Genomic DNA, 26015 nt, shown 5'->3' on the forward strand with positions numbered 1-26015 from the left:
GAGAGAGAGAGAGAGAGAGAGCATTGTCGAGGGAATTCTCCACAGTCCTCTCCCCGTCATCCTTTCCGTTCGTTGGTCGCTTTGAAGAACCCGGACCGACCGAAGACCCAAGATGCGACGGTCGGTCGTTCTTGGTGGGTCACGCCACGTCGTGCCACGCGACGCGGGTCAAACACGTGTCCGAAATGTCGAGGCCGGTCGGCCGGTATTGTAGGCATTGTAGGCAAGGCTGATTGTGAGGGGCGTACTTTCCATGGCCTGGTGTGCGAGTCGGGTTGTGATGAATTGGCGTGAGGACACGGAGCGGTGGACAAAGTCGAGGATGAGGGACCGCCGAAAGTGGTTACCGGTTACAGCGGGAAACTCGCGAGTCCGTAAACTTCTCGTCGCCTGCATCTTCGTCCCGAGTGCCGCCGACGTTTGGCAAAGCAGCTGCGCCGCTTAACGTACCTTATACCTGCGATGATTCCGCGTCAACGCGGCTGGCCAACGCCACGCGACACGACGCATTCGGTGATTATGAGAGACCCGAGTATTATTATTACGTACGAGCAGTGGCAGCGGTGCCGCTGCAGACAGTCCGCGAGTTGCGTAACACCAACCACACTCGAGACTCTCATTTGTCACGTAGTGTATATAGTGAATAGAGCTTGGGGCTATACGTTACATACTTCTTAATGATAATCAAGGACAGCTAGTGCTCGACTCTAGGATCGGATGACTCCGATGGCTGGGAACCGTTCTCATTCTTCTCATGCGGTGGCCATGCTCGCTCTACGCGAAACGAGAGGACGTAAAATCCGGAATGGAAGTTTCCCCGTTTCGAGGAACAGCCGCGGATTCAACAACGTTCCGGGGTGCGGAGGGGTGCGGAGGAGGCACGAGATATGCCGAATACGCGACCCCGAGAGACAAGTAACGTCCCTGGTTAAAACAGACCCGAGCAATGACGTCACGTCGGTTGCTACGGCGACAGCTTAAGCTGCGGTTCAAGTGGGCAACGCTGGAAACCTGTTCGCCGATGACGATCCTCTTGCAATTTGGCTCGCAGGCCAGTCCTCTTTTCGCCTAAATTATCACCCCGGAGAATAGGAATAAAAGTTTGTCTCTCCCACTCTCCGTCACTCTGTCTACGTACGACCCACATAACATGAAATCTTTCTAAGAAACTTTGAATAAAATATTTTATACAAAGATTATGAGAATCTTTTTAAGAACGACAACAATCAAGAAATCTTTTTCAAGTTTCTGGGGCGAACATTTTCAACTTGCAGCAACCTTCTTCTGAAATATTTTTGAAATGTTTCTTCCCGTTCGTGAAAGATTTCAAAAAGTTTTCTGAAATATTCATTGTTACGCGGGACGGTATAACGGACTCGAGTTATTTTGTACCGACGACGGATGAAGTTACTGCCCGGTCCTTAAATCGGCTCGTACTCGTTGCAAAAACGCATAATGGGAAGAGCAGTCGTCGCGGTGGTTCCCAATAAAGAGCCGACGACATGAGTTGGCGAAAATTCGCTTCTTGCTTGCTTGCACAAACGTGTGATCTCGTGTGATAAATAAATCCCCCATAAATCCCAGAGGGATTAGTGAATCATGGTCAAACCGCCGCAGACAAATGTGCGCTGGGAGCTATTATTCTTCAATTTATATAACGTTCGGTCGTGAGGGTGTGGAAGATGGACTGGGTGGCCTGTGTGTTTCGAAGTGGCACTGCGCGCGGTGCAAATCCGCGGAATAATAATAAATTGAGATAAAGTAGCGTTACAGTCGCTGCTGCCGCTGCGGCTCGCTGGTTACGACGACAAGGCGATGATCACGCACGCGAGAAGAGAGCGTCCTTGGTCAACGTGCGGGAGACGCCATCGTCGTTCGGGGCCATATGGCATCGGTCTAAGCGCATCGCGACGAATTGTAACGACGAATGATAACGAGGTTGGAGTTGGTAACGTCGTCGTGGCGAAACATTGAGGAAAAAATGATCGTTCGTCTATTCTTACGACGACTGAACAAAAGAAACTGATGTTTGAAAATATAAGTAGGTATGTTGTGTTTTATTACGGTGCACCGAATTTCAGACGCTTCCAAAATCGCGGTATGACGGTTTTTTTCCGCATCGTGAACCGTTGCGGTAACGTTACTAACTTCGACACGATGAATGATGATTGTCTCCGGCGAGCCAACAAAACGATGACGATTACGATGATGTTGATAAAAATATCCGAACACGCCTCTGACCTTCGATCGAACCTGCAGCATGACGATGACGTCTTTTTTATGTTTAGGAAACTTTCGCCAAACTTCGACGATCATCCTCCTCAGCAAAACAAGTATGGTAGAGAACCTCGGTTATCCGAACTAATTGGGACCGAGCCCAGTTCGTATGACCGAAATGCAATTTTTATCTCAAGGTATAAGAATATATCACAATACAAATTTAAATCGATAAAACAGTCCGTATCAAACATCCAAATGCATATCGAACCTCTTTCGAACACCGAACGATTATTTCACTACTTTGGTTTTGCATAGTCGTCCATTGTCAATTGACGAATTGTTCCTCCACACTTTTTAGCGTGCAACAACGTATATTTTTCACGAAAAATGTATTTCTCGAGCCAGCGTTCGGATAATTGAGGTTACGGGTAAATAATCGAGGTTTTACTGTATTCAGGGTTCGTACGCTTTTTGGAACCCGAAATTCCCTGACTTTTCCAGGTGTTCCAGCTTGAAAATAAGATTTTTTTCAGTAACCTTCCAAGAAATATGCCGCTGATTAATGACAATTTTTTTGCATATTAATACCCATACCTTCAATATTACCTACTAATTAATTTACTGTCCGACTACTAATTTACAAACAACAGCCAGCGATTTTCAGTAAGAAAAAAACGAAAGCAGGTTTGATATCAAGTAATGTACGTATAAGAACGAGTTTATTTCTTCACGAAACATAAGGTTCCCGTCTTATTTTCGAAATTCCCTGACTGTTCCCTGCTGTAAGAAACTCCCTGAGTTTTCCCGGTTTTCCAGGTTTTCCCTGTGCGTACAAATTCTGGTATTGTATTATATCATATTTCGAGACTACTGCACTTGGCGTATAAATCTTCCCGGCGATGACGAGCCGGCCGTTCTGTTTGAAGCCGCGTAGCGTCGTTGCTGAAACGTAGAGGTATTACAACAGCGTTCGTAATACACGAAACTCATGCTTGCAAAGACATTGCATAGCTCCGGCAGATTGCACACGTGTAAATTAACGCAGAGTAACAATGTAGCGGCGGTTGTTTCCAGCGAAATTTTTACGCCCGTGGTTACCAGTAAAGGAAGAAAAAGGGGGAGTAACCGAGCGGGCAAAAGAATTTACAAGTTACGGATGAGTGGGCAAAACCGCGGCACCGCATCATCGCCGCGCCGAGGAGGAGGCGGCGGGGGTGGAGAAGGAGGACCTAGACAGTTGACAGACTCTCGCAACTTTGCACAATAGTAGGAAGCGCTAAAAATAGGCGCGCTCCGACTCTCGCGTCTGCACCATGTCGGCCTTGAGCCTCCCACCGAAACCGGCCCTCTCCTCTCCTGCACGACTCTGCTTTCTCCCCCCTCCGCGCGAACCCGAGCAACTTTTTCCGCGTCTCCGTCTCTACCGAGCACTGTGTAAAACGGGCGAGCGAGCGAGATCCTGTATACGTGCAGGATCGCCTCCTGTGCCTCTTCCCTTTCACCCCACCTGACGCCCTTTCTATCGCCTCTCCATCTGAATTCGCGCGACGAAATTTTTCCTTCCTCCTTTTCACGTTTCTCAGTCCCTTTCTTTATACCTCTTTTTACTTCCATTCCGGCCGTTCTTATTCCACGCCTGCGTTGATTACATTCAAGCAAAAACCACACCGAAATTATATAGATTAACGATTATGAGTGCCGTGTGGTTTTATTTTTGTTGTTTGAATTTATTTTTTATTTTTTACGTTCTCTTTCCACCCTCAGATATTTTATATGTAACGCTGCTGCTACGATAGATATAACTGGTCGACTTACTCGTTACAAGACAACACCTTGTCTCCGTATAATCGTTAGTTATTAAACAGTACATACATACTATTACATACATAAGTGTTGTTGATAAGTGTCGGGGAATTGAAACGTCCGACTTTTATTACGAAAGAATGTTTCTTTTTTTCATCTTTTTTTTTATTTACAAAGTTTTCCAGCCATACGGCCAACGAGGGTAGATAAGATAACAAGTTTTTTTCGAATTTATTAATATCACACTCCTCTTGTTCTTTACACTTTGATATAATTATAAAGTACGTTTTCACTATTATTATTGTTTTTGATTTTTCCTGGATTACTTTTCCTTTTTGCGGTACAAAAAAATCATTCGAACAATGAACATCGGGAATACACTGTGAAAACTCCGTCGGGAAAAAAGGGGGAGAAGCGAGCCAATCGAGTAGACAAAACAACACAGCGGCTTATTGTTAGCGACAAACAGTGCGGCAAGCTGTTATACGAAGAAACTGTACAATACAATACATAATATACGTGCCTTGTGTCACGATATCCGCGAGGAAAACGTGCCGCATGCTCGCAGCATGCCGAAGTACGCGCGTGTATGTCCTACATATGCACGTATACAGTATACACGTATAAAATATACATATAACACAATGATTGTACAGTGGCAATCTTGTATCACAAAATCGGCGGTATACCGTGTAGAAAATGAGGCAGAAATTCGTGACGGTGTGAAGGAGAAAGAAAATTAATCAAAAATAACCTCGAAATTGCAAGGTCACTTACATGCATACGAAGTAGAATTGTAGACATAACTTGATTCCGTGTAAGCTGAGAGATTGATGCGTGTATACGTGTAATATAATTGTTACTGCATGCAACACACATGTATGCGTGTAACATTTCAATAACTGATTGTACACGTGCGAAAATACGCGGTGTGAGGAGAATAGGAGGGAGGGGATGGATGGATTGATATCGACAAGAAGATGAGAGGAGAGGAGCGACGTCGAACGACCCTGTTCGCCGGTTTTACACGCCTGCGTGTGTGTGCACGTATGTATATTGTACATATCATCGTACGGGATGGATGGCACGCTGTATGTGCGTTAAAAGTTGAACGTACCGAGAGTATATAACGTATAACGTATAATGTGTAAATTGTATGTATATATACGACTTTAGGCCAACTATTCAGTATATCGGGAGGTCGAGCTTGTACAGAATTCTTACGAAAACTATCACGTTGCGATTAGCGATGAAAGTCAATTTGCGGACCCAGAAGTAACTTTTATCGCGTCAAAATAAACTTATAAGTATTCTCGAAATTGTCTCATTCACGCAGATCTGACTGAAATTAATGCTTTTTTTTATAGGTTCTTAACAGCTACGTTGAATTTCTTCCAGATTTTTCATCAATACAAATGTCGATCGGTTTTATTATATTCGTATCAAGTAGTCCTTACCCGAACTATGCGTAATCTTACTACAAAAGTGTATAAACAACTGTGGTATCTTACCGGAGATGACTAAATCAGTCTTTTTGGATTTTTATACCCAGCAATACCGCACTCCTACTAATCTGCATTAAATCTTGCTATTTTTCGGGGTGAATGTCGAAACATGTTAGTTTTCGCGGTGAAAATTGAAACGTGCCAGTGTTTGCGGTGAAAACCACAACGTGTTAGTTTTCGTAAGAAATCTGAAACGTGCTACTTTTCGTAAGAGGCGTGTCGATGTGATACACGCTGTAGTATAGACGCGTCATATTATACATCATATTATAAACATCGATTGACGACACGTGCCAGTTGTCTGCCTCTCCTTGTTTGCTTGCCGATTACACGTATACCAGATATGCCGTGTGTTTAGCGATTGCAGGGTAGGTAGACGTTATAGAACTCGAGATTACGTGAAAGGACGAGGTTGAAGTTGGTAACGTTATCGTAAAAAACATTTGAAATATATTCACTATTTTGCAAAACATTCAATCCGTTGAGGAAACATACATTTCAAAATATCACGTATATCTTGTTTTAATACGATTTGCTGGATTTTGAACCATTCCAAGGTCGCGAAATGTAACGGTTCCTCTTCCAGACGAATCGTTACAGTAACGTTACTGACTTCGACGTTTTGTGAAACGTTTTATACCTGCAGATGCAGGAGTATTATTGAGAACAATGTACGAAATATCCGATTCCCAAGTCTGAAAAAATATTCCATTTCCTTCGCGTACGCGAAATATCAAGGAATTCTGATTGAAAATAGAATTTAAAGTCTGCAAAACTTCCTGGCGGCCGTGTTTACCGTTGGTTATTCCAGGATGCAACGAAACCGAGGAATACCGTCGAATCGGAAATCTACCTTGGACCGAAACACTCGGGAGAATAAAGGCACAGGAGCGCAAAAGGAAGAAGGATATCCGCGCGTGCCTTTCTGTCCTCTATCCACGTGTCGCGGCGAGTGTGTGCGGCGTGCGTGTGCCGTGTTTGCGACCATCCGAAGCGCAGTCACTGTACGAATCCGGTCCAAGCCGTGTTTTGCAACAATGTGTGCCCGGCTCGCCTGGTACGCGGGCACAAGGCAGGCGACTGATCGTCAGGGCGGGCTATAAATATCCTCGATCAGGCAAAAGAGAGACGCGATGTGGTGCCGAGTGCTGAGGTCATGTTCTAACCAGAAGCAAATCACCGAGCCCACAATTTCTCTTACCGATTATCAAACTTTACGACGAGCCGTTTTGTTTTTCTTCCTTTCCGACCTAGTGTGCACAGAGAAGAAGGAAATCGCCTGCAAAGATCGAACGTGACGTTGTACGGGTATGCAGAAAAAAAGGAACAGTTTTTTCGCGATACTTTTCACCAACTTGACAAGGGAAGAGTCCGTCGGTCTGTCGGATAAACTTCCGTGTGATGATCTCGTAAGCGGCCGCGTGAAAAATATGAAACTGACAAGACTTGGCAGCCAAATGAAAAAGTTTGATAGAGAAATTAGAGAAAATAAAGTTGAGAAGAACGAAAAATTTATACATTTTTAAAAAACGTATGTGTTTAAGTTGGGGAGAAACATAATTATTTATTTATAAAAAGTAACAAAGAAGAAAAGGTATAGGTTTGTCGGTCAATCATTGAGAATCGATTCAGTCCTGGTAGAACCGTAAGTTTAAATCGAACGGGATGTAGCAATTTTTCACGCCCATTATTTGATTCTAAAATCCTGTAATTTTCAAATTTTTTCATCGAGCCGTGTCCGAGATCATCGCAAGAGTTTGTCGGCAGATCCGACAGACCGACAATTTTCGAAAAACCTCTTTTTGCGAGTTCTAGAGATTCGAAAACGTAAAGTGTCGTTGAAATTAGAAAAATTAGTAAAAATTTCACAGTTCGTTTTGGTTTGATTTTCTTCCATTTTCCAGTCAAAAGATCACCTATTTAACCCTTTTAGTCACGCAATTTAGTTTTCTTTGGACACGGAAGTGCAATTATACGTTTCGTATGTATTTATCGATGCTGAATGCGAATCTGATGTCTAAAATTTAATAAAACTAAAAACAACCCCTAACATGGGGTGAAAACGGCTTGAATTATCAACATTGTTTTAGACAGTGTTCTTGAATGAGATTTGTATGAATATTTATTTTGATACAGTACGATTTTAGACCGAAAATAGGTGCAACCCCAAAACTATCTATATCAACCCGTAGGGAGAGTGAAAACTACCCCTATGCATTGAATTTTGTAAATCTAACGGGCATTCTGAGATCTCTGTTAGTCAACCAATGAATTCCACGCGTTGCCAGCATACGCTTGTCATCAAATTTCTGCGCCAACAAATTGCATATATTTATAATACTTACAACAATTACAAACAATTATGAATTCTCAAAAAATCGTAATCATTTCAAAGTTTAAGTATTTTTTCGCCCGAAAACGCAAAAAGTTCGAAATTTTGCATGGAACATAAAAAAAATGAGAAAAAATGAAGAAGAAAGAGTGCCACTATAGTGGCTTCTGTGACTGTAAGGGTTAATGCAGGCAGGCATGCTTACGCCAAAAAGCACCTGTGCTTGTTTTTGCATCTTGAAGACCATTGTCAGAACTAACGATATTTTCTACTATATTGTACGAGTAGAAGCGATCCTGCGAGGATTCATCCTCGAATCCACGTGACTTGCTGGTCCCCGACTCACGCGCCAGCCGCACACGAGGCACCGTCAAAAGCAGCAGAAATGTACGTCACGTAGCCCAGACCTGACAAGGTGGTGATAATTCGATTGTTCGATTCGATATCTCCGATCCTGATAACTTTCTGTATCCAAACCTTTTTCATATCTGCGGATATAATAACGATTCTCTTTCTTGGAAATTGAATGAATAATTAACGTGTCTTCACTTCGTGAAAATTCGTCTTTTCCAGGTCACCGAAATACTCGAAGTGAAGACACGTGAATTATTTATTCAATTTTCAAGAAACAGAATCGTTATTATATCCAGATATGAAAAAGGTTTGGATACATAAAGTTATCAGGATAGGAGATATCGAATCGAACAATCGAATTATCACCACCTTGTCAGGTCAAACTTATTCTCGCGAATAATCGATACATCGTATAATTTATACATCATTTATTTTTTGCAAGTTTCAGGTGTCAATACTATATTTTCTGGTAATCGCAGCGCAAAGTCAGTTTGTTTCGTTCACTGTATTGTTTCAGTTGAACCTAATTTGTCACATTCGGTAGAATCGCTTAACGTTCATACAGGGTGAAATTCATCCCAGGTCGAAAAAAGTGATATCCTGCTTCAACAAAAAATGTCTGGGTATTGTTCAAGGATTGCAAAAAAAGCTCTTTCACTTTCCCGACCAAAATTGATTGTTCAAATATTGCAAAACATCGGCAAAGTTAATGTACTAAGGAACTCTACGAGGAGTTTGAAAAGTTTATGGGGTGATATTCGCCCAAAGTGACCAATAGGGTTAAATAACGCCGTAACGTCATTTTATTCTCGCATGATCATCGAATTTTCGCAAAGCCTACGAGAAAACATGGTAACTACATGAAAATAGTTGAGGACTGCGTGTACTTCATGTAGTAGTCGCAACTGCAAGATTCTCTCGGTTTAGGAATGTGAATTCTGGACTTGGTACCAGGATTCGCTTCAACGAAGATGGGCAAGGCTGAAGTGGATTAGGTTGGGTTGAGTTGTGGGTATCGAACAGCGTAACTCATGCCATGTAACATGGCAGCGACTCGATGTAAACATACGCGATGTTCGCGAATATCGTGGCCGTTGTTGGTGCCTAATAGCCGTGACTAGTTCCAGGCTCCCCTCTCTGTTACGTATGTACATTAGCTATGGATGCGTCACGTCCTGCACTGCACTACGTGTGATGGTTTTGTTACATAAAATTGATGATAGCCTCCGTATCAGCAGCTGCTATTCGTAAGTATTCGTCGCTGATTTTTCAATTTTATTCTCCAAAGATGAATGGGAAGACGTGAAAAATGTTGGAAAAGCGTAAGAGAATGGCGGAAACATTACGATGATTGAGAGAATAAAATGATCGGCTATTTAACAGCATGGAATCGTGTCGAAACCAACCGACCGCAGGATTCGAGGCTTAGTATCGTGCAATAATAGTGATTTATGAAACCACGCGCTGACCGAATCTGGGTACTGAGGACGAGGACGAGGACGAATCGCTAAGAAGTAAACTTACATGCGACGAACAAAAACGCGTCGTGGTGCATGGTATGACAATTATACAGAGGCTAATGTAAGTACCTTTCACACTACTACTAAGTACTGAATACTACTACATACTATTACTAGCGAAGATGAGAGAAATACGAAATACGGGAAAGACTAGTTTCACAGACTCGCCTGGCGGAGGTCTTAGACCCCGCGGACGGTGTGCAGAGACGAAAGGAAATTTTACGGTGACGTCCGCATCGTCATTTTAAGTGCGTGCACAATAACGCGAGCCAGTCCGATTGTAAGGTGGACAGAAATGACAAGTTACGCGTTGATTGAAATCATAATTATGCACACCGGATTAGCGTCATCGGTAAGTTCGCGATCATCTCGATCGGGTGAGTAACACCGTTTGATTAACCGGAATTTTCTGTTGTTTTTATGAAGACAATTATCATAGGTACGATACGTGAACCGATTTCATTGACGTATCGAGCGTTGTCTGAACCGATAACTCTTCGACGTCGAACTATATTTAGAAATACAGCGTCGTCTTCGTTGTAAACGCAGAGATAAATGCTGCTGCACCAGTTCAACATTCTTACCCCTTATCTTTGTCGTCGTGCCGTTGTTGCCGAGTCGCCTAGCGATTGCTGACTGCAGCTAATTCGCACGGCAGATATTATGCATATGTACGTGCAACGTCGTCGTGCAACCAATGTAATTGTAAAAAACTGTAATTTGTGCTCACAATATAGCTAGCCGTGATGGAATTGGGTATGGAAGTCGTGCAAAAGAATGAACTTTTTTCTGTCTCCTTGTTATTATCATGTGCAATAATAATAGATCTCATGCTTTTGAATCAAAATATGGTAATAAAAAATAAGTAACACGTAAACTTTTTATGTAATGTGTGCGTATGTGTGCGTGTGTGTTTTTTTTCAATAAAACCCTATTTCTGCTTATAAACAATAATCAAACACTAATGATAGCAACAATATTTATAAAACAATAAAAGTTACAGAGTTATAAAGTTTAAATATTAATATCTTTAGAAAATCTATTTACTAGTATAATTCTAGTTATTTTGTAGTTTCCTTTCCGTTGATACCATCGATGGGAGCTTCACGGCGAATCGACCAACAAAAACCTGTAAGCATTCCTTCTGACCATTTTCCGTTGTATCGTCTTTCTACGTGCAATACGCCCTGGGTTTACTATTTAAATAGATTAAAGCGGTGTAAATGCAAAAGCAAAACACAACAAATTCTGAATTTTAAACAATAAAAGAAAAAATCATATCACATACCGTATACGTGACGGCAAAAAATGGAAAGCAGATATAGATTTGGCGCATTGAAACCTTCGTATCTATAATATTTTCCCTTTTTTTTTCTCCCCCTCTCAAGGAAGAGGATCTCGTACCGAACCTGTGTAATGGTAGCTACGATCCCTGAAGGCATGGACGGCGGCGTTCCGTTCGACCTGTAAAGCGCATACGTCAAATATATCTTACAACGAGTAAATACCTGCGCGTATGTAAGACGCACGTACGTACGTACGTACATCGAAAAATAACATCGAGCTGGTCCGCAACGGAATGGCGGTATGTAGAATAGTGGTTGCGGTAAGGGGAGTGAATTGAGGAGATGTCGCTTTAAACGACGCCAACTTTCAAATTCCTTCAGCACCGAAGAGCGTTGTTGTTTATTCGTGTGTTCTCTTTGAAAAATAGGTCTTCGTTTCATTCAAGGATTACCGTGTGTACCAGACACCTCGCTAGACATTCGGTATTGCACAGACGCACAGTCAAGCGTGGAGAGATGACGAAATGAACGAACGAATGCGCTCAAATAATCCCGTTCCGTTCCAGCACGTACCTATACGCCTCGGATACATGTGTGTGTATGTACATAAAAATTCAGACGTCGCAGAGAGCTTGCGGTTCGCTCTCGTTACGCCTAGAAAGTTTACGTCACTGTTCCTCGCTTCGCGCACCGTCGAAGGAAATCAGACAATCGGTATATCAAAATTTTATTCGCTCGTACCGAATCTGCGCTCGGTCAGTGGATATGCCTAAGGCTAATGACAGGTATAGAAAGGAAAAAAAACAAGCATAAGTGTAGGTAAGTCTGGTACATGATACGACCGATTTGGCCGTCACTGCAGAGTACGACCTCAACCTGAATCCTTCGAATCCAATGAGACGAAACGGAGAAGAAGAGAGAAAGAGAAACGGTTAACGAGTAACCCTCAGCGAGCTCAACTTAGGAAGGAAGGATGAGAGTCGAGAAAAACGGCGAAACCGACTGCGACTTTTCTTCCGCGTCCAGTTTCAGCGGGCCGAACTTGCGAACACACAGCCGGGGCTGCAGCGAGGACGACGCCACGAGTGGGGCGTATCGAGCGAAGCTGGTCGTCGAGGGGTCGTGGGCTTCCTCGGATAGTCGATGGCCCAGTGCTCTGCACTTGGCACCACTTTCCCTCTGGCACAGCCCTCGTAGCCCAGGCGTTCCTCTTTATTCAACAACGGTGATTCCCACCCCGCGGCGTGCGCAGAATTATCCCGCACCCCATTTCTTTACGAGCGGGGTCTCAATCCTACCCTCATCGTCGGCAGCGAGCGAGTTGTGTAGTGTAAAAATGGTGCTTTCTCCCTCACCCGCCGTCACGGCGTGCAGGGCGCTAAAGCCGAAGCAATTAGGTACCGTTGTAACATTTTTCTTCCCTCGTCCTGTAGAGATGAAACCTTGGCAGGCTGTTCTCCGACTTGTTCTTACGTTCGTCGGTTTACTACAGACGTGTAAGTATGCAGGTACCGTTTCTCCTCTCCTCCACTTCCTCTTACTAGCAATCCGCTTGCGCAACGATAATACAGATGATACGTGTATGTACCTATGGACTAGGTGATGAAATGTGACCAGCCCCCTGAAACTAGATCGAGCGAAAAAGTAAAAAGAGTAACCTAGTATGTCACATAATTTTAGTTCTTATTGAAGGCGCTAGTAGTGCAGTTGCACGGGTTGCACTCTGTAAAGGCCGTAAAGGTAATCGCGCAAACCGTGCAACTGTACTACTAACGCTCTCTACCGAGTGTGACAACATAGACTCGTTTTCTGAAACACGGAGTGACAGGGGGCTGAATGTGACTAAACCGTGCGGCTCCTCACTATCCTGAGACTGGTTTGCCTGCTTGCCGGCTAGTCGCTGCTGCTGCTGCTGCTGCCCGAATGCAACGCCTGTGGCCAGTAGACACGACCTACTTCGGCCAAGGTAACCGACACGGCGAGGCACCACCGACATAGAGTGGACGACACTCGCTTCTAGCTTGGACGGCTGGTTTCGATTCCTCGCGTCACCGACACATTCTCGTAACAACATGATTTCAAATCCACAAAGTAGTAGGTGAGAGACGACTATGAAACATTTCAGCGGATGAAACGGAATAAATGTTGTTTTTACACATGGGGAAAAAAAAAATAGATTAGAAATAAAACCGATGGAAGAAATGAAAGTCTGTAAATAATACCAAGTTGCATTCTCGAATATGGAGATTCGTGTTTGCTTGTTCTTTGAATTTTCTCTATTTTTTTGATCAATGATCGATATTCCTCCACTGTAGCGCTGTTGCCTTCACAGCAATAAGCAATAGCACAGTTTTTATGACCGCGTAGTTATGTATGTACGTACGATACAAAAACGATTAGAAGGGTACAAGCAACTGGCAATGCCATCTGCTATCAAGACCATATACTTACTTCGTGTACAGTAACGTTGATTAATGCCTCGGGCTTCCGGCCCAAAATTCGAGTTTGCGATATAAATATACACAATTAATATAATTTCGGGTGTTTCATTTCGAATCACCCCCCCCCCCCCCCCCCCCCCCCCCCGAAAAACTTGTGGGATTAAAGAGGTGGTATCCATCCGCGAGCATACTTTCATTGATGTTCTCAAGAAGCAAAAACAATGTTTTTCTCCAAACGAAACACCCTGGAGCAGTGTTTTTCAAACTGGGGATCGCCAAGTCTTACTGGGGGTGTCGCGATCGGAAGCCAGATAAAAGTAGAGTAAGGTTTACAAAGGTTTTAGGTAGACTTTCAAGAGGAAGAAACTTGAATACGTTCTTTTTGAAATCACTGACGTAGCTTTATTATGAACCTGGGGGGTCGTCAGATTTTTTTTTACCTGTAATGGGGTCGCGAATTCAAGAATATTGAAAAACACTGCTCTAGAGAATATATCGTATAGATTTTATTCCTGCAGGCCTGTCTACACTTCGTCTCGTCCTCGTCCGCGTCATCTTCTTTTCTCTCTCATTTTTTATTATTCTTCTCCCGTTGAATAATCAATTGCAAAGTGTACTCGAACGATACATGCCAGCCTGAACAGTGCGTTCAATACATCAGCAGCATTTTATGCATAGGTATAACCGCGGTGGCGATATACGCTCCGCACACTTATTCGCGGTGTGGAACACAAGCGGCAGTGCAGTGCACTGGCAACAGCACGACGTAGCAGGCGGAGGAGAATAAACGAAAGGACGTTAACCCGCCCTTCCTTGGCTGACCCTCGCCACTCTCTCAGCACAGGGAGTATAATAAAAATTGTGTGTTTATGCACCGAGCCTCTGTATCATGCATACGTTCGTACATATGCACACGCGTGCGCTGCCGGATAATGGTTCTCCCGGGGAGTATCTCCTCTCCTTATTGTATCCCAAGACCCGCAAACCGCGCGCATCGCCGCGGCAAGTAGACAGCCCGAAGGACAGCGTTCGGAGAAAAGAAGAAGTAAACACCGCGGAATCGACGATTGTTATTGTCCTCGTCCCAATATCGTCAAGAAACATACAACCGGCCGAACCGACCGACTCCCAAGAGCCAAAAGACAAAGTCGGTCGAACTGTCTTCTTTTCTACACCTAGCATGTATGCACGGTGAATTGGAACTCGCGTGATTCCATAGAGGAATGATTGGTCGGTGATGGAGGTGGTTGGGTAGGCGCGATATCCTCGTCCTCGTTCTCGTTCTCCTCCTTGCGCCGTGGTGACCCCGCTGATAAACTATCTCGTCGTCGCCCTCGGTGCCCGATGGTTCTTCGCTATTCGACCTAGGTGACATCGGCCCGGCTACCGTAGTCGACTGGCCATCGACAGCAGCGGCACTGTAAGCACCACTATCACCACCAAGAGCACGATCACCTGTGAAACCCCGAACACCGGACACTGTCGTCGTAGCGATTTCCCCTTTCCGACCGCGATCTCGAAAGCAGTTGTGATCCTCGTTCTTCTTATTCCTCTCCCTCTTCCTCCTCCTCTGGGCCTCCTCCCGATCCTCTTGGGGGCCGAATCTGCGATGAGGAAGACGTACGATTCCGCTCCTCGTCCTCCTCCTCAAAACCAGCCACCGCCTCTCGCCCCGAAATCGGTGGAGCTGGCCTTCGGTCAGGGTCGCGGAATCGGCGGTTCCATCCCGACGAGCGTGCGAGGACGACGACGATGTCGACGAGCCGCGCTGCTCCGCGTCCTGGACCCGATCATCGGTGCAGACTCTGCTCGCTGTTACCAGAACGACGACCGCGACCAGGGCGACGAGGCCGAGGACGCCGGTCAGCGAGGTCGGCGGAAACCCCTGGTGCGCTCCGGTCCCCGTTGCGGCCCCCGCGCCCCCCGCACCGCCCCCGGGGCGCCGTCCCACCGCAATTCGCGGGACCGTCCAGTCCAGCTGTCCCTTCTTCTCGCTGTTCCTCGCTGGTCGGGGTTTTTGTCCGTTCCGCCGAAACTAGGTATCGCTCGGAAAACTCGCGCACGACGAGACTTTCCACGTAATCGGTAAACCAGACGAGACACTGCTCGATTACAAGGGAGTGATTGACAAACGTGCGGACGATTCTAGCAGCAGCAGCAGCACCGGGCTACTGTCCGGATCATCGTGGCAGTGCGGATCCGCGTCGTCGACACCCCCGCTCACCCTCCAGGTCGCGACGTATCCGAGGTACTTTCCTTTGCATTCTCTCGGCTTGTAGGCGATTCGCGTATGCTGTGTGCGCGAATGTGTTCGTGTGCGGATGGCGCTTATAGCAAGAGGAACAACGACGACGGTCGTTGGAATTTCTTCGGCAATCTTTTTCTTAGCCGTTTTACTTCTTTATTTCTAATCGTCTTCTTTCTTTTTCTCTGCCGTTCTTCTTCAAGACGCGTGTTGCGGACGACGGTTCGGACTAACACACTACCACCCGCCTTCTCGTTCCTCCTTTTCCTTCGGCTGCTTCCCTCTTCTTCTCGGAATGAACCCTCTGAAAAATAAATATCAACGTGTTTAGCGAGAAGAGGAAGAAGGGAAAAAAATCTATAACATTCCACTTACTCAACTATTTATTTTACAGTGGGAATATACAACAGTGAAAAGATAACGCGGATGTTCATTTACACACTAAGAATTTCAAACACACTTACATTACTGTTAAATTGGATAACAATTTCAAAAGTGGATAAAACGATTCAACAAAGTTACTCTGGTTTGTATCTCGATAACTTTCGAAGGCTAATTCGATCGTAACGATTATGGATGCTACCTGCAAATATACGTATAAAATGAAACATTAAATTCCGCCGATTTATTTCGTGGAGTTGAAGAAACCGAGAAAAATTACAATTTCCCCGACGACACACCTGGCATAGTTTTTTAACATTATAATTCCTGTAAGCGCTTTTATACAGAGCTTCGTAGTTTCCCGTGGTGTTGTTTGGTTTTATTTATTTATTTTCATTTTCATTCTTTTCCTCCCATTCCCTTACCTCCCTTCCCGTCCCCGAAACATTTTTCTCTGACGTGGGATTCAGTAAGACGTATTATTTTCCCGCCGACATCCCGTCGGTTCGTATAAGTACAATTACAAAGTGTTAGTATGTGGTGCAGCTTATAAGGAGGTAACCACCCTTCCCGTTACCACTCCTATAACCTCTTCGCGCCGCAACTTCTTCCTTTCGAGCACCGTCTCGGCGCGAGATCTAAAATAAGATTTCCCCCGTAAAAATGCCTAGCTGGTCTGGCACATACGTACACATATACCTACGGTAAACTAAACGGTAAATTAAAAAAAAATACGAAAAAAAGGAATAAATCACCGCTAAATACAAAGACGTGATGCCCTCGCGTTTCAAATAATTTCGTTCTTTACACAAGCCCGCTGATACAATGTACGCCGTTCTTGTGCGGATTGACGTGAAACAAAATGAAGTGGAGCGCACGCATTGCTGCATGTCTATCTCGCGAACCGTGGCAAGTGACCAAGTACCCATCCCTTCCTCCTCCCCCCCCCCCCCCCTCTTATCGACGACATTGTTTTCCATCCCTTCACTACTTTCGCGATTTATCATCATCCGGCCGAAAATAAGAAGAGCGGGATTGTGAGTCATAAGAGGAACAAATTGGTCTTGACCTTACGGCGTGGAGCAGAGATGCTTCTTACAAGGGGAATCCGCCAATTGTAAAATTCAGGTTCGATTCGTACTGCGCGTAATAAAAGCTCAAGGCTAGAGGTGTAATGTGGCAAAGCACCAACATGCCATTCTTTGCCGTTGTCGAGAAAATCGATACTGAAATATTCCATTGCGTTCAAATACTTTACTACGATAATTGTACAATTCCATAGCCGCGTGGCCCAGCGGTAATCTCTCTGGTTCGTAATCCGGTGGTCGCGAAATCGAATCTCGCTGCTGGCGACTTGTTTTTTTTTTTTTAATTTCATTTTTTTTGTAATTGAATTGTGTGTATACAATACATAATCCCCGGCAATCAGTCTCAACAACTATGTATATAATAATTTTTTTCAATTGCCGTTTGTCGTGGAAAAACCGACGACTTCGAACATCATTATGTTGTTCGCAAACAAAGTTATATTTCAAAAATGTTATCAATTGTTTTCATAATGTTTATCAAGTTTAGTTAACGGCAGAAGTATGAACGATGTTCCAAAACGAATACGTGTAGTGAGAATCAAATGTTCGAAACACAACAGTGACTCATCCTCGATCAAACATTTGCTGCGGCAGGTATGAAATTTCAAATCACGTTACTCGATCGTTTCAATTCAAGGACAGATGTTCCTTTCGCACAAGGCGGGGTGGGGGTCAAGAGGGTCGAAACGAGACGCCGTGTAACAGCGTAGTTGCCTGCTAACTTCGAAAGAAGGTAGATGCGGTCCCTAACACAACTCATAACAGCGTCGAAAATCAGTGTGTACGTGAAAGTTTTATTGTACCCTGTTAAAAAACGGAAAAATGGAGACGGGAAAATCCGAGAGTGATCCGGGCCTTTCGCATGAAAGTGATGAGATCGAAGAAGATTCGATACACAGTGAAGTGTTGAACAACAATTGAAAGATGCGTTGGTATATTTTGAAACTTTCCTCCGTAACAGTAATGTCATCACAGCAGAACCATCTTCATCAATCAACGAAGAAGCCATGGTAATAGGGGAAGAAATGATTCAGAATACGTTGCAAATGCTCGCCGAAAAATCACTCGTTCTTGATAGACTGAACTGATAGACATTAATGAAATCGACGACAGTAGTGCCTACGAAGAAGTTGAAACGAGTCTCATCGCCAACGAATCATCAGATGAATACGAGCCGAACGAGAGGAAAAAAAAGAGTACGATTATATTTTTCTGGATTACAAAGTTAGAGCTGTCACTCTGGCCAAAGAACATCCAAGCTGGAGTCTCAAAACTCTACAACAAAATGGGTGCTCTCGTTTGAAAAATATGATCTATTTATCCAGGTGGGAAGAGCAAAAAAAAAAAGTGACGGTAGCAAATTTGATAAATATTGTACCGTCGATTCATGGACACATGATCGCTACGTAGAAGCTCGACAAAACTTCCAGCAAATTACGACCAGAAACTTGCAGCAGTGGGCTTTGGGCGCTGCAAGTCAGTTCCGAGATTTCGAATTCAAAGCTTCAAAAACATGGGTCACCGAATTTAAAAAGAAGCACCAGATTCGGTAACGGAAAATCACAAAATTTGTTTCCCGGGAAGAGATGGCTACCCAAGACGAAATTTTGGCCGTAGCGGACACATTTAGCATTCAGACGCGAACGCTGATACCGAACTTCGACAAAGATTTTATAATTAATACAGATCAAATTTCAGTTCACAAATTTCATATGGCATGACAGAATATGATTATCAAGAGTCGCGGTAGCGACTCGAGACAAGTACATTTTCTCGACAGCCCGCGACACTTACTCCGCACAACTTGCTTATACACAGGACTATATCTATATACAAAAATTTATTTCCTCATAGCCAACGAATTATAGAGTCCCGAAAAAAATACACCAGTGTATATTTTTTATTTTTTTTTCTCTTTCGATTGAGACTATTACGAAGGCTGTTGCTATAAGAATATCGCCGATATAGCTTCATCACATGATCGACTTCGTTTCATTCATTATTATAGAATTTCGTCGTCATCGCACACTTTTTATTATTATGATTATTTACGCATGGAAGTCACCATGACACCCGGCAACGAGACTGAAGCAGCCGCACTCCGTCGATGCTGCAGAGTTCTTTTAGGGCTACACCAACATGATGATCATAAATGTGATCTTGGTGGATAATACAGATCGCACGTTCTCTGTTGTTTTCGTGTGTGCGGTGCTCGTAGGTGAGCTAGAACGTAGTTGCGAGGGCATACCCACGCGGCAAAACGCTCGGCTCACGGACGCACGTACACCACACACCGTCGGCCACGAGCGGCTAACCCCAACGTTCCAACACACACTGGGTGGATCAGGTGTATATATGGGGCATTCTATACAAATTCAACATATTCATTCGTTATCGTATGATATAATAATTTATATGAAACATTATATCAATACGATAACGAATGAATATGAAATGTTTGGGCCTTCGGATTTTGTACGTAGGCTCGTAGTGAGTAAAATAATGAGCGGAATGAAAAGAAATATATGAATAAAGATTTAACAGGGAAAATTTAACAGAGCCTCATTCTATATAATAGAAACGAATTTTTTTTTTTTTTTAATTGTCATTCAATCCTTTCCATTATCCAAGTAATAAATTGTTTAAGCAAAAATTTGTTCAACGAATCTCTAGTAATTTCTGTTATTTCATATGAAATGAATTCATTGATTTTTCAGAATACGTATGAATTTTTTTTTTTTAGAATTTCCGGCGATTTTGAATATTAAAAATAGCAATACTTTGCAAAAAGTCCTGGAATATACGCCAAAAACACCAAAAATGGTGTAAAAACTGGAGACAAGTACATTTACGTACGTAGCTTTATCTATATACCCACAAAAAATGTATAATGAAACTCTAAAAATACACAAAAAAATTATGTACAAAAATTTGAATCAAGTCCGCTCTCATATAATAAAGTATATATAGTCTTCTACATATCCTTTGCAAAAAGTTGCGAAATAAATTGAAGCATGTGTCGCCAAGCACATGTGGTTTGCTGCTTTAACGTCATTAATTTTTTCAATCACATAGTAATTATTGAGCTGAGGTGCAAACATCTTATTCGATGTACAAAATGTAAAAAATGCAATCAAAAAAATAAAAAGCACTAAGAGAGTTCAGCTTTTTCTCTAAACCATAAAATAATAGATATAAAATGTATAATAGAAAATAAAATGCAATAAAAATAAAAATGTACTTTGCGCGACTGCCTTAATATGAAGTGAAGTTTATAAATGAATGTATAAACTAACAGTCGCGCCAAGTACTTTTTTTTGTGTGATGTATGATAGACAACACAGATTTCGTTCCGAATATACTGCCATAATAGCAGAGTTGTAAGTAATGCGTTGTTTTTTTTAATGCATTATTGAATACATTACGCATTATTTTGTCAATTGATAATGTATTGTTCAATCCATTATCGATTAACTAATCAATGGATAATGCATTGTATTTTCATTGAAATTTTTGCAACTCTGCATAATAGTAACGGTATTTTTGTATTTTGTTTGTCAGGGTGCCAGTACCAGTCCACGTTCAACAGAACTCTCACAGAAAACGGGTCAAAGGCTGTCTGGTAAACCGACACGACATCAACAAGGTGACGCATACGTATACGGCACAATATTCAATCACCATGTCTGGACGAGTCTTACCTCTTATTTTCGTATGCCTCCAAGAGTCTACATGGCAGGTACGTTTGGACCCAGAGTGCAGAAGACGGTCAATGAGTACGCCAAGATGTATAGCAACGTTGTTATTACATCTTCCAAATCCGGTAAACTCACAACGGGTTTGTACAAGGACTTCTTGCGTAATGCTTTGAAACCATACGTACAAAACGAAAAATTTCTCCTTCTGATCGACTCTTGGGTTGAGCACACGAACCCGGAGTTGTACGATGAGATGTTTCAGGACGATAAAAAGTTACCAACGTGCACTATGAAGGTCATTCCTCCAAAGTGCACTCCTCTCGTCCAACCGTGTGACGTATACTTTTACCGGCAGGTAAAAAATTTGACCAAGCACCTTCAAAATTGTGCTTTTTTAATCGAGCGAGACCGTGAGATCAATTCCAGAGAAGATTGTATAAAAATCCAATCGATCGTGCACCACCAGTTGTCTTCTCCGATTTTTTCCGATATGATACGATACGCATGGTTTGCATCAAACCTGACGCACGATAGAACAATTTTTTTCAATGTAAATCAGGTGTGTTTTCCAACAGATACTTTAAAAAACAAGTGTTCCTGTAAAAACGCATCGTTTATCAGATGTGCTGGATGTTATGCTGTTTTATGCTTTCCATGTTTCTATGATAACTATTACTCTGGTTCGTGCAACATTCCGGCTACTTCTTGTCACTAATTGTAAATTATCTGCAAGTTTATACGGAACTTTTCAATAAATTGTACCCACTTGAATGTTATTTGTAATATTGTGTTTCATTTCCAATGTTATTTGCATGAAACAACACGAATCCATATTATATTCTATTTCAGGAAGCAAATGTTTGTTCGAGGAGTCACTGTTATGTTTCGAACGTTTGATTCTCACTACACGTATTCGTTTTGGAACATCGTTCATACTTCTTCCGTTAACTATACTTGGTAAACATTATGAAAACAATTGATAACATATTTGAAATATAACTTTGTTCGCGAACAACATAATGATGTTCGAAGTCGTCGGTTTTTCCGCGACAAACGGCATTTAAAAAAAATTATTATATACATAATTGTTGAAACTGATTGCCGGGGATTATGTATATACACACAATTCAATTACAAAAAAAAATGAAATTAAAAAAAAAAAAAAAAAGTCGCGAGCAGCGAGATTCGATCCCGCGACCACCGGATTACGAACCGGAGAGCTTACCGCTGGGCCACACGGCTATTGAATTATACGTTTATCGTAGTAAAGTATTTGAATGCAATGGAATATTTCAGTGTCGATTTTCTCGACAACGGCAAAGAATGGCATGTTAGGGCTTTGCTACATTACACCTCTGGCCTTAAGCTTTTATTACGCGCAGTATGAATCGAATCTGAATTTTACAATTGGCGGCCTCCCCTTGTTAACCCCTCCCGACAGACAACTCGATGGCAGCATATAATTAATTATTGAAGTAATCAGGTCTTTGGTATAACGCAATCGCCAATAAATTACATTTTGTAGTATAAACAAATTACAATGACAATCTAGAGTGTCTTCGATATGGCATAGTCGTGATTTAACAATTACATCTATGTACGTTAGTTAAAATTATATTAGTCTGCATTATCCTTTACCACGAAAATTTGAATGTACAGTTTTATAAAAAATGGAAAAGAAAAGAGAACAGGGAAATTTTACGTATCTATCTATCTATCTACGCGAAGGTTAATTTCTCGTGTGAGGCGCGTCCTCTGCTCCCCAGTCATTCAAATCGTCTCCCCACCCGTCATCGCCGTTACCTTCGTCGGGTGCAACTCCGACCACTTTTACATCGAACATACTGTTCGACGCTACCGCCGCAGTTTCAGCTATATGCAGAACTTGAGTTTTTTTAATCACAGGTTCCATGTCAGTAAAAAAGTTAAATTCTTCCTTCTGTATGTGCATAGGTTTCGAGTTCTTAATATCCAGCTCTGATATATCTGAAATTATCGATTTCTTCGAATATTTTGGGGTTTCCACTTTGGCAGATGCTGAGTCTTTGGAATTCGCTCTCGTTGCATCCTGCGTTGTCGTTTCCAACGGATTCTCCTCGTCTTTGACAGCGCTTAGTTCGCTAGGATTCGCTCTTGGGTTGGCAGATTCCTGAGCGTCCCAGTCCGACCAGTTGCCGTCTTCGTCGTGAGAAATGGAGTTAGAATCGTTCCGATCCTCTCCGCCATCCGGAGACGGTCTTTCCGGTAATTCCAAGACTGCCATTTTGGTTCGCAACAACACGTCTGGCACACTCGCGCCGTTCGGTGCTGCTGGTCGTACTTTGGTCTCTCTCAATCTGGGAGCCTTTTTTGGCCGTCCATCTGTGAACAGTTTTCCCCTATTTCCACCAATCACAGTTGCCGAACCCAACAGGGGAATGAGATCGGCCAGGGCTCTCAGTGTCGTGCTAACTAAATGGTCGTCTGTGTCTTTAATACCGACCAGCAGTTCAGGTAAAACGTGCTGCTTCAGTTCATCCAGCTGGAACGCACTAACGAACGAATTGAAATGGGACAGAAGCAGGAGCCTGATTTGGGCATCGCGTACGCAGAACATCTGCAGAAGTTTCGGTATCAGGTATCTCTTGAATGTTGAGAGCGTGAAAAGGAGATCCGACTCGTTATTATCATCTGTAACTAAAAAGTGATTCAACTATTAACTACATCGTCGTCGACAATGCATGCGCTTGGATCATTCCGCTCTCACCTTTCGGTGTCAAAACGAATGGTAGCAGTTTAGATTGGGCTGTAGAATCAAGGAGAACCATTCTAGAGAGGAGCAATACGCCAAGTTGTTCGGCGACGATTTTTTCTGGAAATTTTTTCAATTCAACCACCAGATTTCTGCAAGAAAAAAGAATAGTAAATACGTTGATTAGAAGCTGGAAGATTTGAACACAAATCGTTTTCTGTGGGTAAACTTACGAGAAGAAATCTTGCTTCTCCGTATCACTTTTCAATGGTAATTCCATGAGGAAACTGTGTATAGTTATAAATTCATGCGTGAAGAACGGGTGAACTAGGACGGAGGAAAGTTTGGTTCTCAATGTTGGATCAGCATTCTGCAAATGTTTCTTTGATAACTCTTTGAATTCTGCCAGGGCAGGGACGTCTTCTGTCGTGCAGAGAGGAAAAAAAAAACAGAATATTATCCAAAACCGAAATAGCACTGGGTGAATTCTTCCGCAAGATTGCGACAACTTACCGTCGCTTTTCTGCCTCAAGACCTCCTCTGCCAATACTCCGAATGCAAACTGATCAATGGCAGAAGGCTCCATGAGAACGGCGGATTTTCCGCCATCCTCCTCTGGCGATATTGCCTTTTCATATCTGTAGTTCCTAGTCTTCTGTAAATAAGCAGGTGTCAATTCAGTGAATCTGCATAAATATTCCAGCCCCCCCAATTTCCAAAATCCATCAGGTGTGACATAAATGGCGCTGTTAGAAACATTGTTGTGAGAAGCGAGCGCCTTTTCATGGAGAAAAATCAGGGCACGTAAAATGTTGTGCAGTCCAATGCAAATCTGCAGAGTTGTTTGCATTCCGATCACCTGGACAAGTGGCTTGACTTCCTCCGTCGCGAGGAAGAATTTGCTACCCTTGTGCCAGGATGCAACGTACTTCAATATACAGGGATGACGATGCAGCATGAGGTGCTGAAAGAAAAACGCGTCGATCACCATTTGCTCAACATAATTCCTTAAACTATTCTCTGCGCTCGTGGCAAACATATGTTATGCGACGGCTAGACGTGCGCCTAGAAATTGCAAATTACAGCGCCGGCCTGATTAGGATCGCCTGCAATTGACACCTCTTTGTAAAAACGTTGTCGCATGCCCCCACCTTGGCAGCTTTCTCCAAAGGCGACGGCTTGCCGAAATTCGCACCAGAGTGCAATGACGGCTCGCTGACGAATACTGATAACGTTTGCTGACTGGGTTCACTCAAGCTGGCACTGTGATGAAGCCAAAAGTCCGTGATCTCAACGGCCTTCTCGTCGATCTCCAACCCGCCCAGGGCACTCTTCTCGTTACCCATAAATAATTCAATTCTGTTGATCAATCCCCGCCGTGTTTACGTGGCAAAAATCACAAGACTGCCCGCAGGTACGACGAGTTGTCTGCTTTGCAGGTTAGGTTAGGCTGGGTTTGGTTAGGTTCATGCATCTCTGCCATTGTCATATTCTTATCGCAAGCCGTAACCGCCGTAACCCAGAGATGAGGAGGGAGATCTCCAACGCTCGGCTTTTCGCGATACCAGCTAGGTTGGAGCGTCGACGTGACACCTAGGCGGCCACGCACCGAAGGTGGCCGACAATCGTGTATATATGATATACTCGGTCGATCGAGCAAGTGGTTGCCAATCGCATCCTTGTCCCCGGTACACAGATGTTTCCAGGAATGCAAGAATTGGGATCTTTCTTGATTCAATTATGAATGTCAGCGAATAAAAGTATCTCCAGATTTGATAAATTTTGGATTCAATTGGCAGACGCTGAACCAAAATAATTAACCATTCCCAGCCCGAATACTTCCTTTTTTTTTTTAAAAATTTTATTTTTTTATTTATATGAAAATATGTGACGCCTGGTGGTCTCTAATATTTGTACACGCAGTCTATGTAAAAATATTACGCAGCCAACTCGATAACATTTATGCAAAATGTGCAATACGCAGGTGGAGAAATTTTTTTTCTCTCGAACTGAATCTTCCAGAAAATCATCAGCGAATTCCAAGCAAGCTCCGTAAATATTCCGAGCTAACGCGCGATCATGGAAGTAGCTGTAGCGTGGCTGAGTGAATACCACATGAGGATGGAGTGATGCGGGACACGGGTTTGATCGCAGTTCACTTTTCATTTTTTTATTTTATTTTATTTTTCTTTATTTTTTTTTTTTAACCAATCCCGACTTTCTTTTTGTATTTTAGGAGAGAAAATACAAATGAAAGAAAGAAAATTTCGAGAGCCGGTCGACTTTTTCCTTCTTTCCTTTTGCTTTTTTTTTACTGAACCCACTTTTTTTGTAGTGGGGTTAACCCAGAAGAGAAAAAATAATTGAAACAATAAAATACCGAGAGTGAATCGATTTGTTCCTTGTTTTTG

At 43.0% G+C, this 26015-nt stretch overlaps 2 protein-coding genes and 1 long non-coding RNA gene across 6 annotated transcripts; 2 read left to right on the forward strand and 1 right to left on the reverse strand.

Moving 5' to 3' along the window:
• Positions 1-9727: 9727 nt before the first annotated feature.
• Positions 9728-10411, forward strand: LOC124302393 (uncharacterized). Of its 2 annotated transcripts, none has more exons than XR_006907694.1 (3): positions 9728-9795; positions 9889-10086; positions 10174-10411. It is a non-coding gene; the product is annotated as an uncharacterized LOC124302393 (long non-coding RNA). The 2 variants fall into 2 exon arrangements; XR_006907695.1 differs by having other exon boundaries at positions 9751-9795; positions 9897-10086.
• A 7338-nt stretch (positions 10412-17749) lies between these two features.
• On the forward strand, positions 17750-21656 carry LOC124302295 (uncharacterized). 2 transcript variants are annotated; one of them, XR_006907678.1, is made up of 2 exons: positions 17750-19522; positions 20737-21656. XR_006907678.1 is itself a non-coding variant. In XM_046758289.1 (2 exons), the coding sequence occupies exons 1-2, from the start codon at positions 18273-18275 to the stop codon at positions 21586-21588; spliced, it is 951 nt and encodes a 316-aa protein (XP_046614245.1). In that variant the 5' UTR covers positions 17878-18272; the 3' UTR covers positions 21589-21656. The 2 variants fall into 2 exon arrangements, 1 of the variants encoding a protein (XP_046614245.1); XM_046758289.1 differs by having other exon boundaries at positions 17878-18371.
• On the reverse strand, positions 21421-25089 carry LOC124302294 (protein-associating with the carboxyl-terminal domain of ezrin). Of its 2 annotated transcripts, none has more exons than XM_046758287.1 (5): positions 24756-25089; positions 24118-24568; positions 23838-24027; positions 23620-23756; positions 21421-23549 (listed from the first exon to the last, which is right to left on the reverse strand). In XM_046758287.1, the coding sequence occupies exons 1-5, from the start codon at positions 24948-24950 to the stop codon at positions 22603-22605; spliced, it is 1920 nt and encodes a 639-aa protein (XP_046614243.1). In that variant the 5' UTR covers positions 24951-25089; the 3' UTR covers positions 21421-22602. The 2 variants fall into 2 exon arrangements, with proteins under 2 accessions (XP_046614243.1, XP_046614244.1); XM_046758288.1 differs by having other exon boundaries at positions 24724-24837.
• Positions 25090-26015: the final 926 nt, after the last annotated feature.

This window comes from Neodiprion virginianus, chromosome 4, assembly GCF_021901495.1.
Source record: "Neodiprion virginianus isolate iyNeoVirg1 chromosome 4, iyNeoVirg1.1, whole genome shotgun sequence".
Classification (NCBI taxonomy): Eukaryota; Metazoa; Arthropoda; class Insecta; order Hymenoptera; family Diprionidae; genus Neodiprion; species Neodiprion virginianus.

Excerpts from the sequence above, each read along its gene's own strand:
- LOC124302294 (XM_046758287.1), bottom strand. The coding sequence starts at position 24,950 with ATGGGTAACGAGAAGAGTGCCCTGGGCGGGTTGGAGATCGACGAGAAG. Across the intron at positions 24,569-24,755 it reads CTTTGGAGAAAGCTGCCAAG|CACCTCATGCTGCATCGTCA; the intron begins GTGGGGGCATGC and ends TTTTTCTTTCAG. Across the intron at positions 23,757-23,837 it reads GAGAAGCAAGATTTCTTCTC|AAATCTGGTGGTTGAATTGA; the intron begins GTAAGTTTACCC and ends TTTTTCTTGCAG.
- LOC124302295 (XM_046758289.1), top strand. The coding sequence starts at position 18,273 with ATGAAATCGACGACAGTAGTGCCTACGAAGAAGTTGAAACGAGTCTCA. Across the intron at positions 18,372-20,736 it reads GAACGAGAGGAAAAAAAAGA|GGTGCCAGTACCAGTCCACG; the intron begins GTACGATTATAT and ends TTTGTTTGTCAG.